The 16729-nt window shown below is 36.3% G+C and overlaps 1 protein-coding gene across 2 annotated transcripts in view; it reads left to right on the forward strand.

Annotated features, from left to right (window-relative positions):
* Positions 1-16670, forward strand: part of Crispld1 (cysteine rich secretory protein LCCL domain containing 1) — a 32854-nt gene extending 16184 nt beyond the window's left edge. The window contains exons 3-15 of one of the 2 annotated variants that reach the window (XM_031366961.1): positions 346-464; positions 772-904; positions 1723-1838; positions 2680-2780; positions 4592-4732; positions 5325-5385; positions 5494-5560; positions 5763-5893; positions 8143-8186; positions 8270-8342; positions 11101-11176; positions 14269-14399; positions 16161-16670. In XM_031366961.1, coding sequence (XP_031222821.1) covers positions 346-464; positions 772-904; positions 1723-1838; positions 2680-2780; positions 4592-4732; positions 5325-5385; positions 5494-5560; positions 5763-5893; positions 8143-8186; positions 8270-8342; positions 11101-11176; positions 14269-14399; positions 16161-16212 — 1245 coding nt within the window. In that variant the 3' untranslated portion in view covers positions 16213-16670. Of the gene's footprint in view, positions 1-345; positions 465-771; positions 905-1722; positions 1839-2679; positions 2781-4591; positions 4733-5324; positions 5386-5493; positions 5561-5762; positions 5894-8142; positions 8187-8269; positions 8343-11100; positions 11177-14268; positions 14400-16160 lie in introns of those variants that run through there. The other variant, XM_031366962.1, reaches the window with a different exon arrangement.
* The last annotated feature ends 59 nt before the right edge of the window (positions 16671-16729 follow it).

Here is a 16729-nt window from a genome sequence, read left to right on the forward strand (position 1 = left end):
ACCAGAATCAAGTCCTGAAGATATTGCAGGCTCTATAAGAAACCTTGCTCTAGATATCTGTGGGATTTTGTTGGCTACGTTAAAGGAGAAGACTCAGGTAAATTAATTTTTTATTACTCTGGCAATTCTAAAAAAAAATTAAGCACACTAAAAGAGAAACAGGTATAGTCAGGGAAGTTAAGTAGAAATCCAGGTGGAAAAAATTCTAGGTGATAAATGAGGAAAAACCAGACAAATATATTCACTTAAGAAAGAAGGGAGTAAACAAGATCCCGTGATGCGTATTTGAAGAAATGTCCAACGCGAACACTGTATGTCTGTGTTTTATTTCTGTTTACCCTGTAGACATGGGATGTGGAGCTGGAAAGATCTGCAGAATCCTGGGCTGAAATGTGTTTGTGGGAGCATGGACCCGAGAGCCTGCTGCCCTCCATTGGACAGAATTTGGGGGCACACTGGGGAAGGTAGTAGAAAGCACAGCTTTTTATTTCTAGAAACACAAACGTCATGAATGAAATGTTGGTTAATCCATCACCAGCAGTTTCCTAATGCTTGTTAACTAGGATTAAAAGAGCAGACCACAAAACAAAGAAAACTCAAATATCCTACCAAAAGAGTCACTGATTTCATAGCCTGTTTTTGTATCATTTACATATTTAAGACTTGTAGTTTACACAGAAGGTACTTTATGTCAAACCTTGTCAATTTACTTTGGCTTTATACCTTTTCTCCCACTCTCCTTGTTACTTGTGATTTTTTTCCTTCTAACAGATACCGATCCCCAACCTTTCATGTACAAGCATGGTATGATGAAGTAAGAGACTTTAGCTACCCATATGAACACGAGTGTGACCCTTACTGTCCTTTCAGATGCTCTGGCCCTGTTTGTACACACTATACTCAGGTATGCTTTGTGTGAGCTACAGTTGGTTCCTCCAAATTCAGCTACTGTAACTATCAGAGAAGATACAAACGAGTGTGTCCTACTGCTTTACTTATGTGATTATTTAAGAAAATGTGTAGCATTTTTAATTCCTTGGAATAGGTGTCATGATTTCTATAAGCAATAACACCACCACTGAAGTCCTAACACTTCCCTTTAAAGGTTATTTTAATGACTTCACATGTAAAATAATTTACTATGGCTCCAATAAAAATTAACCAACAGTTTGCCATCTTTGAAATAATATAATTTATGATTGATTTCCACTATTTACATATGTGCAGAATTTATAATATGTATAGATATATTTTATATTTCACATTCATGTTTAGGATTGCATGTATTCCTAATCTCTAGGTCAAACAAAGGAAGACAGGCTTGAATAGACAAAGTTCACTGTTGCCCTTTTACTAGAGTGGGGGAGCTCTGAGCATTGCACGTTTACTTCTTAGACAGACTTCTGTTACTTTACTTAGTTTGCTTTTTCATAGAAATGGCCATAGCATAAGATGGAAATGTAACTTTGAATTATTTAATAGGTTTATATTTTGAAAATGCTGACTTGTTCTGCAGAGAGAACTCTTTGCTTGTAAGTTTTATTTATAAATTGCATAAAAAGGACAAACCAAATTACAGACAAGACAGATGTTGAGCACATTTCACTCTAGTGTGAATGATCTGTCTGGGCTTCTGTAATCTGTTTTATATCCATTTCCTTTGATGCACTACTGTCTCATTTCATCCTAGCCCTCCTTGAGTCATTCTTTTCTCTAACACAGGTGGTATGGGCCACTAGTAGCAGAATAGGCTGTGCCATCAATCTGTGCCACAACATGAACATCTGGGGGCAGATATGGCCCAAGGCAGTCTACTTGGTGTGCAATTACTCTCCCAAGTAAGTAGGCAGGACATGAATTTCTATAAGAAAGTTTCTTAATGTGAAAATAATTTTGAAATCTTGATTTTTTTTTAAATTTTCAAGATATATTCATAAAGTGTATTGGTTTAATTCAGTTGTCTCCCATGGCAGCGATTATAAATGCTAAAATGCATAAGTCAATGTGTAAAGACAGTGGGCTATTGAAATCTAAAAAAAAAAAAAACACATTTGTGTGTGTGTTTTAAGCTTCATTTGCTGTGCCACTTATATGTCCATATTTACTTATTTTGATGAGAGGTTTCCAGCTATACATAGTTGAGAAAATGCTTTACACATGTAAAGAAGATATGAAATATTATGTTAAAAATCTCACACAACTATTCTGAGAGTCATACTGAATTATTAGAATGTATAGGATATGTCAATGTTCTTCTGAATCACTTTTGATAAATGCTTCATTTAAAAAATTTTAATAACATTTATGTCAAGTTACTTTGAAATTTTTCAATATATCGGGGCATTTAACAATATGTAAGCTTAGACCAAAAGGAATCCATACTAAATATATACAGAAATCTTTTTTTTTTCTTTTGGTTTTTCGAGACAAGGTTTCTCTGTGTAGCCCTGGCTGTTCTGGAACTCACTCTGTAGACCAGGCTGGCCTCAAACTCAGAAGAAATCTGCCTGCCTCTGCCTCCCAAGTACTGGGATTAAAGGCGTGTACCACCACTACCCAGCAGAAATCTTTATCTTAAGATGCCTATGTCATTACTCTGGAAATGTTTGTGTAATGATATTTGCAATGCCTTAGTAGTAATGTAAGACCATGTCTTAATGAAGTGGATCGTCTCTTTAGGGGAAACTGGTGGGGCCACGCACCTTACAAACATGGAAGGCCTTGTTCTGCTTGCCCACCCAGTTTTGGAGGAGGCTGTAGAGAAAACTTGTGCTACAAAGGTCAGTGTTACATAGCTATAGTTTTCACTTTGAAACCTGTTTGTCAGTTGTGTAGCACTATGCATGTTTTTGCAGGGTATAGCAAAAGGTTAGGGTTTGCCACATGTCCATGATGCCTGGAGTGGAATCCCCAGTGCCAAGAAATTAAAAAGGAGTTAATTGTCAGGTGGACTTTGAAGAGGTGACTTATATATGAATTATTATTTCAACTTATTTTTAAAAGATTCATATAAGGAATCCATTATGGAAGGGGTCATGTGCCTACAGAACAGTAGCAAGTTTTAAACAACTGCTTCTAACATTTATTCCTATGCCAGAAAGACACTGTATACCTTTTTAAAAGGCATCTTAATGTGTTGTTCCGAGTTGTCTCCTTAACCATCATGTTTAAGGACTTAGCACTTTAAGTTAATTCACTTTTAATGCTTTGAGAGTTTGGACAAAAGTATGTCTCTATATATCCTACTGTCCCATACATAGTGAGTCAGACATGTCTGACTGTCTGTCTGTCTCTTTCTTTCTCCACCTCTCACCATATACTATGTTTCTTAAGCTAGAACAATTTTAAGAGTGTGATAATACTGGAGAACTTATAAAATTGGTGTTCTAAAATAAATTTGAAGTCTTATCATGACTTCTGGTGGTAGAATGCTTTCCTAGCCTGCAAGAAGCCCTGGGCTGAATCCCTAGCTGCAGGAGTAGTCATACTCACCTGTACTCTCAGCACTACTAAGGTGGAGGCAGGAGAATCAGGAACACAAACTCATCCTCAGCTGTATTTCAAGTTCACAGCCAGCCTGAAATATCTGAAATCCTGTCTCAGAAGCATGTAATACAAATATAATGCCCTGTTAATAATGCCTGAAAATAGTATTTGTATAACAAGGATGTTTTACCTTATACTTTCTCCTTTTGATGACAAAATGAAGGTTGATGTAGATCAGGTGTGGTAGAAAGGCTGGAACCATGTTCCCTTCCTGCTCAATGCACATGGAAAGCCATGTGTTGTTTGCATTTGTGTCTGAATGCTCATTGGAGGTGATAAGCAGACCAGAAGCACCCATTCTGCCTCCTTATTGTGTGTCCCTATTTGATTTCCTTGCCCATTTTGCAGCATGCCCTCTTGTGATAGTCTTTGTACATATACCTTCAAAGCTGCACCTTCTCTGCTGGTCACCATCCTTCTTAAAACCAACACTCTTCTTTATCCACACCTTTTTTCTAGGTTCTGAGTTTAGGAACACAAATGAAAATAAACAACTTTTTTACATCAGGACAACAGTAAGCTCTTGTTATAGGCCAACTCAGGGTGGGAGAGTTCAGTGCTAAGTTTGAAACTATTCTATATTTAAAGTGAAAATCATTGCATCTTGAAGTTTACTTTAAAAGTCAGAAAGTCCATAGGAATTGATGCTGGAATAGAAAAAAGGACATACCCACCCTTTAGGGATATTTTCCTTTGGAGGAGGGGGGAGATGCAGATTTCCTAAGCCCTGGTGCTATTATTAGAGAACAGGGTCAGTTTCCTGTGTCTTTATGAAAACCAAACACTGATGCCATACTAGAATTAGATTAGAGATGAGTCTACTAGACATTAGCTAGGCCCCCCCCCACACACACACACGGACTGAAGGCTGATATGTGTATTTCACTTCATTGTGGTACATACAACCATGACCTTGTGCCACAACCTGTGCTGAAAAGAGTACTACATTTGTAGTTTTTAATTAACAGGTGTAGAAAAGCATTCGTTCAATAATTTGTGCTCATGTAAGTAAAATCCATATTTTTTAATCTTTTCCCTCTGGCAGAGGGGTCAGACAGGTATTATACCCCTCGAGAAGAAGAAACAAATGAAATTGAACGGCAGCAGTCTCAGGTCCGTGATACACATGTTCGGACAAGATCAGATGACAGTAACAGAAATGAAGTCATCAGCACTCAACAAATGTGTAAGAGCTTAATCATATGTCAGATGCTTCGGCTTTGCATGGCTGAGAACCCTCCTAGTTTTATTTGCATATTTTCAAAATATCAAAAACATGTTTTAGCTGGGCAACACAGATCTCTTCTACTCCTAGCATTCTGGAGGCAGAGGATGGTAGATCTCTGAGTTTGAGACCAGCCTGGTCTACAGAGTGAGATCCAGGACAGCCAAGGCTACAAAAAAAAAAACTCTTGAAAGAAAGAAAGAAAGAAAGAAAGAAAGAAAGAAAGAAAGAAAGAAAGAGAGAGAGAGAGAGAGAGAGAGAGAGAGAGAGAGAGAGAAAGAAAGGAAGGAAGAAAGAGAGAGAAAGGAAGAAAGAAAGAGAGAGAGAAAGAAAGAAAGAAAGAGAGAGAGAGACAGAGAGAGAGAGAGAAAGAAAGGAAGGAAGAAAGAGAGAGAAAGGAAGAAAGAAAGAAAGAGAGAGAGAAAGAAAGAAAGAAAGAAAGAAAGAAAGGAAGAAAGAAAAAATAACATGTTTTAATAGTATGCAAAACCCATTTTAGAAGCATTGGAATTATTAAAACTATGTGGGTTTTGTTTGTTTGTTTTTCTTTTAGCTCAGATTGTCTCTTGTGACATAAGATTGAGAGACCAGTGTAAAGGGACCACCTGCAACAGGTGGGTGTCACTGTCAGTCCAACGTCAACTGACAAGATAAAAGAAGTGCGTGCATTCTGTGTCAGTGTCCAGAGAAATTAAAGTTTCTTTCCCACAACTGTCACTTAGGTATGAGTGCCCTGCTGGCTGCTTGGACAGTAAAGCTAAAGTCATTGGGAGTGTACATTATGAAATGGTAAGTGGAAATGAAAATTATTTCAGGATGCAACCTTTTCATACAGTATCTATTTTTAATGTGGTAATTGCTTATATCAAGTGTATTATATGATATTTTTCCTCAGAAATGTTTGTTTAGGTTAAAGTCATATAAAGAGTCATTTGCTTCTTCATGTAGAGATTGAATTCTTAATATCTTCTGTCTCTTCCTTCCCTGAAAGCAATCCAGTATCTGCCGAGCTGCCCTCCACTATGGGATAATAGACAATGAAGGTGGGTGGGTAGATGTCACTCGACAAGGAAGAAAGCATTACTTCATCAAATCCAACAGAAATGGCATTCAAACAATTGGGTAAGAGCCCAAACAATTTTTTCTCTCAGATGAAATGAAATTGTAAAGAGCTAACATATCTTTGACCCAGTCATAGAAGAATTTATGGAAGAGAAGCTGCTAATTTTTCAAAGTTCATTTTAGCTTATTGTTTACGTACATAAAATGATGGGGATCTTTTTGCTTAGAGGCATGATAAAATTCTTAATTTTCAAGAGATTCAATAAGTATATGTAAATTTATAGTTAATTTCTGGGCTGAAGAGATGATTCAGTAGTTAAAAGCACTGACTACTCTTTTAGAGGACCAGAATATGACTACCAGCACCCACACTGAAAGGCACAACTGTCTGTAATTCCACTTGCAGGGGATCCAAACCCCTCTTATGGAATTGGCAGGCACCAGTCATATATATGATGAACATAAATACATGCAGGCAAAACTCTCACATGTATAAAATAAAAAAAAATTAAAATTATAGTTAACTTTTATTTTAAAGTTAAAGAGTAAAATTTTCAGCTATGACAGAAAACACCCTAAAGAAGGCTAATTTATTACATGTTATTTTATGCAATGAAATAATCTTATGCAATGGTATTTGACTAATAGGATAAATATGATTACTAGGTAAGAGAAGATTTTGAAGAGCATGCAAAGAAAGACTCTTGTCTTTGTTTATTTAAGTATAATTTAAACACAGCAACAGCATTGATTCACTTTCTGAGTGTTTCTCATATTTAGTATGATGTGTCTCATTCTAAAAGGGAACATTTTCATGTGTGCTTCGCAGTAGAGCAGTGTACTCTTTTGATATGTCTTTGAGTATTATCATTTTCCTTCTATGTAGTAGACAATATTGAACTTTACAGAAGAAACTTTCATTAGGGATTGGAGTATACACTCTTTTCTTGTAAGTGTACAATTGCATGAACTTTCACAGATTAAATTGGAATTCATTGCCGGGTATAGTGATGTACTTCCTTAATCCCAGCATTTGGGAGGCAGAACTAAGCACATCTCTGTGAGTTCAAGGCCAGGCAGTGAGTGCCAGACAGTCAGAGCTCATGGTGAGATCCTATGTTGAAAAAACAACAAAAAAATGGAATTTATAATTATAACAAATAATCTTTAGAATGTTCCTTGCAAATCGGTGTCCTGGCTTTCTGTGTATACATTAGTGTGGTTTTACCCATTGGCAATGTCTCTTCTTAGTACAATTTATTAGTTTAGTCACTTAGCAAAATGTATAAATAATCACTAATAAATTATAGTCATTATTAAAACAGATACTGGCAATGATGTGCTAAGGGGCAGTCTTTCTATCTTAAACTTCAGTTTTGATTGCCTGTTATAGAGTGCTAATGAAATATAAAATGCGATACATTTTTGATTGCCTGTTATAGAAGTGCTAATGAAATATAAAATGTGATACACTTTTTAGTTTCTGCATTTTGTGAAAAGAAAGATCTTAATTTGTAGGGTCACATTATAAATGAGAAATATTGGGCTGGAGAGATGCCTCAGCGGGTAAGAGCACTGACTGCTCTTCCGGAGGTCCTGAGTTCAAATCCCAGCAACCACATGGTGGCTCACAACCATCCATAACAAGATCTGATGCCCTCTTCTGGAGTGTCTGAAGATAGCTACAGTGTACTTACATATAATAAATAAATAAATCTTTAAAAAAATAAAAATATAAAAAAATGAGAAATATTAAACACTGAATATGAAACTGGTAGAAATAAAATATTAAAGTTTTATGTCTTTAATACTAAGCAAGTAATTTAATGAGTGAATCATGTTGAAATATCACTTGAAAATTATCCATAGCTCAATAACAGATGATTTTCTTAAAAGTTTAGTATATGTAAACCAATTAAAAAATTTAATATATTATAGTATATCTGATCTTATGTCCACTCTTTTATTGGATGATTCATACAATAAAAAGAAGTTCATTCATTTTCTGTGGACCTATTAACAAAAGTGAATAATTGAATAAATAACCGCTACCCATTTAAGACAGTTGTCATTTTGACAAATTTTTTCCATTTACAATAAATCTATACACTCATGTCCTTTAAACTGGCTCAGTGGAGAAATTACATGAGTGTATAGATTTATTGTAAATAAATGATGTGTGCTTACACTATTTGTCCAGACATTTTAACAAACATGTTTAAAAATTTAAAGCCCTGAGAAATACCAGGAGTTACATTTTTACTAATACCCAAAATGATTGACATTTCTTTTTTGTTTTTTGTTCTCAGAAAATATCATTCTGCTAATTCTTTCACAGTCTCCAAAGTAACAGGTTTGTAGTATTTTCTTACTTGTCCTCTTACCTTGTATGGGTTGTTTTGCAAAGGAATTCACTTGTTTTCTGCTTTAATTCAGTTCAAGCTGTGACCTGTGAAACCACAGTGGAACAGCTCTGTCCATTTCATAAACCTGCTTCACATTGCCCCAGGTAACTCTTTGCACAATTTCTTTCCCTTTTAATAAATATAGCGGTTTGTATATGTTCACATGTATCTGCACAGTCACACAATTTTTATACCACTTTGGTCTGTGATATCTGTTTTTAAAAAAACTGGCTCTAAGGTTTAGAATTGTTTATGATCTAGACTTGCTTCCTAGACATCACACACTACATGTGCCCCAAAACCCCTACTGTACCTTCTTTAAGTGTTGGCCATTCCATGATACCATGGAGAAGTTATGCACATGATCACATGTTCATATGTGCCACACAGGATTTGTATGAGTTCACATAAACTACTATAATAAATGTCACACTGGGTGAGCATTTATTTCTCATATTGCTGAAGATTGGAAGTACAAGATCAAGGTGTCACTGACTTAGTCACTGATGTGATTCTCTTTCTAGCTTGTAGATGTTCTTACATGTGTTCTTACATGATTTGAAGAGTTCTTTCTCATCTACCCTTTTTGCAGGGGTGCTAATCCAATTGGATAATGTTTCTTCTCTTCTGACCTCATTTAGCCAAGTTCCCTCCACAAAGGTCATGCCTATCTCCAGAGTAATGTGGGTTAGGATGCATGTGGAACTGTCAGTAACATTCATTCTACAAGTTTTTCTAACAGAAATCAATGTGATTCACATTTAACATTGTTATGCGATTTTTAAATTAGAGGAATCTAATTGCAGCTGGTAACCGAAAATAATGCTAATAAGATTGGAAAAGCATTTTTCCTTTCCTGTCTGTAGGGAGGCTATCACTTTTAGATGTGGTACGAACAAATGACCTTAAACCATAGACATAGCTATCCTGTATCCTTAAAGGAATTACCTCAAAAAAATGTGAAGACCCACGATTTACTGTATTTTCATGTCCTCAGGGATTCCATATCTGAAGTAAACTTTGAAGTAAATATTAAATACATAATAAATAATTCTTCTTCAATAATGGTGTAAACCTTATATGCCTCCTCACTGTGAATAATTAGAACTTTAAATACCTATTAAAAGCCTAAATGAGTGATTAGCAATTTTATTCACAGCATAAAAGTAACTGGGACTCAAGGACTGACTACTAGATCACTCCTTCTGAGGAATATATGGAATTAGAGTAAAAACAATCACCCCACCCCATCTTTCTTTATCTAAATTGTTCAAGTAGGAAGAGAATCAAGCTGTAGCTGTTGATGCAAACAGGAGTAAGGCACAGTTTATACACACAGCATGAGCCTAGGGAAAGGGATGTGTTTTGACAACCACAGGAGGAAGATGAATTCCCAGCAATTTTTACATTTAGTGAGATCATTTCTAGTCTGTGGAGACATATTTCAGTTTTCAGAACCTTCAGGTATGTTCTTTATAAGAATCTACACTCTACAAATTATTTATTATTCACTTTTAAATTGTTCTGGCTTATGTATTTGACAAAGTATACACAGTATAGAGTGTTATATGTTGTTACAAGTAACAAGTGTTACATGGTGTTAGAAGTAACAAGTAAAGCTATTTCCTGAAGAGGATATATTTAATTTGGTAAGGGTAAATTCAATTTATGTATTATTACTATTATTACTGATATTATTAGAAAACTCATGGATGTGGTCATGTTCAAGGTATTTTCATATAGTTGTAATGTTAAGTCCATATACTTTGTAAAATAATGATTTCACAGCTTTAAGTGCCATTTAAAATGGCAGTAGGTTATTAGCAGAAAGAACATTCCAATGCAGAGAAGAGAGATGTAAAGGCCCTGAGGCATGAGACCATAGACTATTTTGTATGTTGGAGGAATTACTAACCTTGACCAGAACATGGAATTGAGGTAGAAGAGTCATATATAAATTTAAAACATGCAGTAAAGACTTTGGGATAATTAGAAGGGATAAATGGTATATTATGACTTCCATTTAGTTTAAACATATGTAAATTGATTGGAGAATGAAGTCAAGCAAGATCACAAGGGAGACTGCTGCTGTAAGCCACACAGTGGCTGATCTGGTTTAAGCTCGTTGAGGGATGCTCTGGGCATGGTTGAATTAAATACAAGTGGTAGGAATTACTGTCCACTTGCATGTAAGGTACTAGATAAAGAGAAACCTAGGTACAATAAAGGCTTTGCCTGAGATTCCTGCAATCATGGATCTACGTTGTGTTATGATGGGAAGGACACAGAAGAGCAGGACTTGACAGGGGATAAGTTTTATTTTGTGCCAGATAAGCTTGAGATGCAAGAGGAAGTTCTGAAAAAGCAGCAGGCATTCAGAGTGCAAATAGATACATTTCAGCCAGAGATGTGAAGTGGAAATTAACTGTTTGTAGATGAAACTAAGATCGTGACCCTGAACAAGACACCTAAGTTGTGAATGCAGAGAAGAAACATGCTATGAAGCATACAGTGAGTGACAAACAGGCACACTGATTTGCCAAATCACACCTTTACCAAATTCTGCCAACCCTGAGTTCCAAACTCAGTTCCACAGGGCTTTGTTTATGCTACCTTTCTGCTTTAAATTCCCAAGTCAGAGGCTTCTGAGTAAACATAAACAAATAAAAACCCAAACAGCAACAACAAAACCTGGACTTTAGTGAAAGGAGGCACTGTGTCTAGTGCTGACTCATGCCATTGATCTCTTGTAGGAGAGATGAAGGTAAGCAGGCCCTACAATGTTGACTTCATTTCTATATAGGTTTCGTTTATAAGAAGCACTGAACATACCAGCTTACTTTATGTTTTTGTTTTTTTCAGAGTATACTGTCCTCAAAACTGTATGCAGGCAAATCCACATTATGCTCGTGTAATTGGATCCAGAGTTTATTCTGATGTAAGCATGCTGGTTTATGCAGCTCCCAATATCTGCAAGAATCTAAATATATGTGCTCATTTAGATGTACATATATGTCCTACACAGAGTCATGGGATTGTTTCTGAACTGCTATACATATTTTCAGAGTATCTCGTTATAAATGAATACTATATAAAATATGCTTGTATAATTATTTACTTTCACTGTTTTACTGCTTGTCTTGCCCATATATCAGACCCTTAACAAGAGGGCCTAGAGGATTCTTAGGAAGGAAAATTCAGTTTGTTGCTCCCCAATCTTTCTTTTGGTTCTTCTGTGTCTGAAATGTGAACTGGATAGTTGATAATTTGTCAAATATATATACATGTATATTTTTATATTTGTATGTATGTGTGCATGTGTATATGTGTATTTGACAAATAATCAAGGATTGCAAATAGGTAATTTGTTAATGTACACACAAAAGGGAACTAACTGCCAGCAGATTGTAATGTGGTAGGACTTTAGGGTGATTGGGACAGGAACTCTGGTAGCAATGGCTTCAGAATGAATATATTCACTACAGCTTACTTTTGGAGTATTGATCACTAGAGGATTTTAGTAAGATCAGTTCTAGTGAGAACTGGTGAATGTAGATGCAGCAGGCACCAAAGACAGCTTTGCTGGACTCTGTACATGTAAAAACTGCAGCTAACAGTAAGGAGGGAGGCAGAGCAAGGGAGAGGAAGAAGGAAGTCTCTTGGTGATGCTTGAAGTCAGTGAAATAGTCTAGATGTTTCCTTGCATAAGGAAGCCTGAATTATGAACTTCCTCTTACTTATCTTATCAGTCAGGGAAGTCCAAATTCTTCCCAGTTCAGCTGCCCTTTTGATGTTCTTCCTAAGCCTCTTGCCCTAGGATTGGTTCAGAAATTTGCTCATCCATGCATTTGTGTTCAGATACTTACACCTGAAATATATGAAAATTATCTGTCATTGTTGTGCTCTTTATTTCTCAAGTATTAGCACTTGATTTGTGAGGCTCATAGTGACCTAAGATGCCAGCTTTCTTTCAAATCTTTTCTCACTTTGTCCTGTGTTATCAGGCAGTGTGACCTTTGTGATAATTAATTGTGAAGTTCTTTGGAGGCAGCAACTGAGTAATTCAGTTGCTGGTTTTTGTCTGCCAAGCAATGCAGAGTCAAGACATAGAACACAAAGTTCTCTAAGTTCCATAACTTCTCATTTTAGTCATGGCTGATGAAGTCTTTCAAAATCTCTTCCCCACTACTCTGTCTGTAAGGGATCTCTTACTATTTAAAGTTCTACTCTGAGATGATTTCAGGGTCCTTTCTAAAGCCTGTAGACAATATAAGCTGTTAGTGATCTAGAAGATTCTCATCACACAGAAACTGCAGAACTGTAGACTAAATCTCCCAATCTTCTTCAGTCCTACAAAATGTATCTTCTCTCCAGTTAAGGTTGGTATGGAAAAGGAGAGAGGAATCCGCCAGCTTCCCTCCTGCTGCTTTCTCCTTGCCTGCATGTTGCTCTCCTTTCTGCCTATAGAGCTCAATGTATGTTATGTGTCCTCCTACTATGGACATCTTTTTTGTAGCTTTCTGCAGATTGTACTAATTCTGACTTCGTTCAAAATTCTGCAATATTCACAAATGAAATGCATCATTTCAATAATATATTCTTCTAATGTATGGGTAGGAAGAAACTTGACCTCTGAACTTAGGGAGAATGACTGTTGACTGCATGCTTGGGAGCAAAATAGTACTCTAAAATACATACAAGATTAATGGTCATCACATGGAAGCATTTCTGGTACCTTGAGGGGAAAATGCTGATTACACTATTTTAATAACACAAGAGGAACACGGAAATGTGCAAAAATTACTATTATGAGCATCTTGTGTTCAGTGACCAATGCAGTCTGGACTTTAACCTGCTGTGTTACATGTCTCCTCCTCAGAGGAAGGATGTGCAGTCTTTGACAGACTACATTTTGTAATAAAGCAAGAACAGAAGGATTAGACATCCTGGCCTTCAGACTAATGGAGCTAATAAATACTGACTAATATACACTGTGATAAAGCAAGGTCAGGCCAGACATACATGCTTGTGTGAACTTTAAAACCCTTATGAAACCATCTCCATTGTGAACTGAGGAAAGAACCCAAAAGATGCCTGCAGTAGGTTGGGGAAAGACTATCAAGAGGTAAAATGGATTGTGGGTTACTGAAACAAGCCAGGTCCTTCCTGACCAACTTTGCTTTGATAACAAGCTATTGATTTATTTCACTAGAACATTTCGATTGTAGCCAGTTTGGATCAAGGGAAGATGTCCATGGTCCAAAAGAAATGGATTTGACTTTGAAAGACTTGAAAATTTGGGTCAGAAATATCAAATAAAGCTTCTCCTCAGTAGAATTCCTGTTTAGCTTGGATTTTGTAGCTGAGTATGTGAACATGTCATAGTAAAATGGCTGTGTGTAGATTATTTTCATCATGGGAAAAATATCCATTTCATGTATGCCTGCATTCTGGAAAGTGGATCTTAGATATGTAAAGAGCCATGGTTAAATTTCTCAGGCATGGGGAGGCAACAGGGGTTCATTTTTGTTGTTTTTGTTTGTTTCTTTGTTTTTTGGAGGGAAAACTGAGAAAGGAGAAATTTACATGTAAATAAAGAAAATATCTAATAAAAAATCAGTGGAAAAAATTTCTTAGAAGTAAAATCAGAAGGAAGGGAGAGTTATTGCCTCTATATTGTGACTGTTCCATTGCACTTGTCCCAATATCTACCAGCAAAGGCTGAAAATTACGAATGATACAAATAGTGCTTGAAGAATTAAAAGGAATTAATTTGATTTGTACTCTTTTGGTTTTAAAATTCTGTAGGGACAGAACAAGTATTTCCAATATTGGTGAGGGTAAGTTTTCTCTATGCCTAGCCTCTACATTCAAACTTGCTGAGAAGTTGTTTGATGCATTACTTCCCAAATACCCCTTTATGCGTGGAATATCATGCAACAGCTGCTCACTGTCTACACTATAGAACAAAGGCCAGTCAAGTCTGGCATGGAATTTTCCTAATGGTGGCTATTGTCTTCACTTGCTCAGTTGTCTAGTATCTGCAGAGCAGCGGTGCATGCTGGGGTGGTTCGAAATCATGGTGGTTATGTGGATGTCATGCCTGTGGATAAAAGAAAGATGTACACTGCTTCTTATCAGAATGGAATATTCTCAGAAAGGTAAAGTCCAACAAAACATACATTATTTTACATTTTAATGGGTTCTCTTACTTCCTTGCTACTCCACAGTTCTAATTCAAATGCTGTCTAAGTGGATGAACTATGTGTTTCCTTTGAGCCCTTGCATGGCTCCTGTTCCTTCTGGGATGAGGGGAGCTATAGTACCAGACATGGCTGTCTCCTGCAGGCTTATGAAAACACAACATGGAAATCGGATTACCCAGAGAATCACTCTTTTGTTAATTGATCTTATAAAAAGGATATTTCCTTCATCCTCTTTCAGATTTTCTAGATTAGTTTTTATATTTCTTTCTAGGTGTGCAAGGCACTGAGTATTTCTCTAATCCAGTTATCTGACAAAGTATTTGACCAACACAACGAGTCTTATTTTCCCTAGAAATAATTTCCTTTTTGATTTGAAGGCATATGCTTAGTGTAAATGAACTCTTTCAGTCTATCTTATGTTGTTTAGCTCATTAGTGAGACATTTTTATAACTTGGGAAATTTTATCTACTCAGTTTATAAACTACTACAAATGAAAAAATAAACTTTTAATGAATTTTTAAAATTATCAGTATTCTATTTATCTATGCAGATACCTAAATTTTAGATGTTTCCTGAAACATATTTCAAAATTATAGCATAAAGGAGTAGGGCTTCTTGTAGTTTCTAAAAACACAAAGACTATCTCATGGAGCCCATGAAGAGTCAAGATTGCCATTTCCAATCAAGATTCAAACACTGAGTGTCTTTTTTGCACATGGGAATATATAAGGAAGTCATGGCTAAGAAGGAGACTTTCTGCATCTTGGCTCATGATCTTGAAATGACTTTAAATTAGTCTTCTATGTATATGCATGCCTGGTGTGTCATGTCAGTGTGTCATGCATGCTTGTTTTGGTCAGTACCCTCAGTTTCTCTAAAATCCATTCCCTATTTATTGTATGAGAATAAATATAGAAAGGAATTTTATTTTGTCCTTAGGAATATTCAAATGAATCAATTAGAACACAAAATTTTGTATAAAATATATATAAGCTGTGTATTTAGAATAAAAATACATAGTTTTGCATTACTTTCACTGTTTGCTTTAAAATAAAAATAATCCCCAAATGGCATTGAATCGCGAGAAACAATCACAGACAGACAGACAGACACACAGACAGACACAGAGAGAGAGAGAGAAAGAGAGAGAGAGAGAGAGAGAGAGAGAACCTTCAGTCTTTTCAAATTTGATCATTAAATTTCATTGTCATTTTTCTCAAAACTATCAAGGCTATGACTTACACTGAGTGATGGGTATACAGTTTGTATTTGTATTGTATTATAGTTAGGAAATGGTAATAAACCAGTACTCTACAGTGTTGCTTAAGTATTGGCCAGGTTCTAAGGTGTAAATAACTACTGATGGGATACACCAATTGCAAAGTGCAGCCTCAGTATCCTTGCAGCCACCTAACTCCACTGCATTAGTTAGAACTTAAGGAGGCCCTGGGTGCTGTGGAACTGTATAGTGGCTCCTGTCCTTCTTCATGAGCTTCTCACGTTACTTTAGTAATGTTCAGTCCAGCAGGCAACAGCTACCTAGAGTATTATGTCATCCTTACCAGAGCTCCCTCAGAACAGTAAATCATGGCCGTCTGAGAGAGTTGGGCCATCTGGCTTTGTAGAGCTACTTGCTTGAATGTCCTCACAGAGCAAGATTTATTGGGAGGATTATATGTACAGATGACCTTAATACCACTTTTGTGCTCTTGCAGTTTACATAACCCTACAGGAGGAAAGGCATTCCAGGTATTTGCTGTTGTTTGACTGGGAACACTTGGAAGAGGAACAGAAAGCCTGCTCCAAATGCCACATTTCTGATGTCTGTATACAACTGTAACATTACTGTACAGAAGAGAACAAGTATTGCCAGCCCACCATCAGACTACAAGTGTGGGCCACTCTTGATAGGCAGAGTCTATAAAATAAAACATTAGCTTTGGGGAAAGTAATGAACATTTAATGGTTTTAGAAATCGTGTGTTAAATATTGTTATATTTTCTTAGCAGTTATTTCTACAGTTAATTATATGGTGCATTGTATATGCCATTGATGAAGTGTATCTAAAGTGATTGTGAACAACCGTTGGAGAATTATCTGTGCATTGAAAAGCAATCAGCCCTAAAACTAAATGAAACTTTTAAGACACTTGTTTTTTTAAACTAGTCCGGTCCTGGTTTCTAGCCTATTCTAAATCTCTATCTTACCCTAGGACTGGGCAGTTTTCCCCTTGCGTTAAGTTGCATTGTGCCAAATATTAAGTCCTGATGTGGCAGTTGTTTTT

This window comes from Mastomys coucha, unplaced genomic scaffold (assembly GCF_008632895.1).
Source record: "Mastomys coucha isolate ucsf_1 unplaced genomic scaffold, UCSF_Mcou_1 pScaffold14, whole genome shotgun sequence".
In the NCBI taxonomy this organism is placed as follows: domain Eukaryota; kingdom Metazoa; phylum Chordata; class Mammalia; order Rodentia; family Muridae; genus Mastomys; species Mastomys coucha.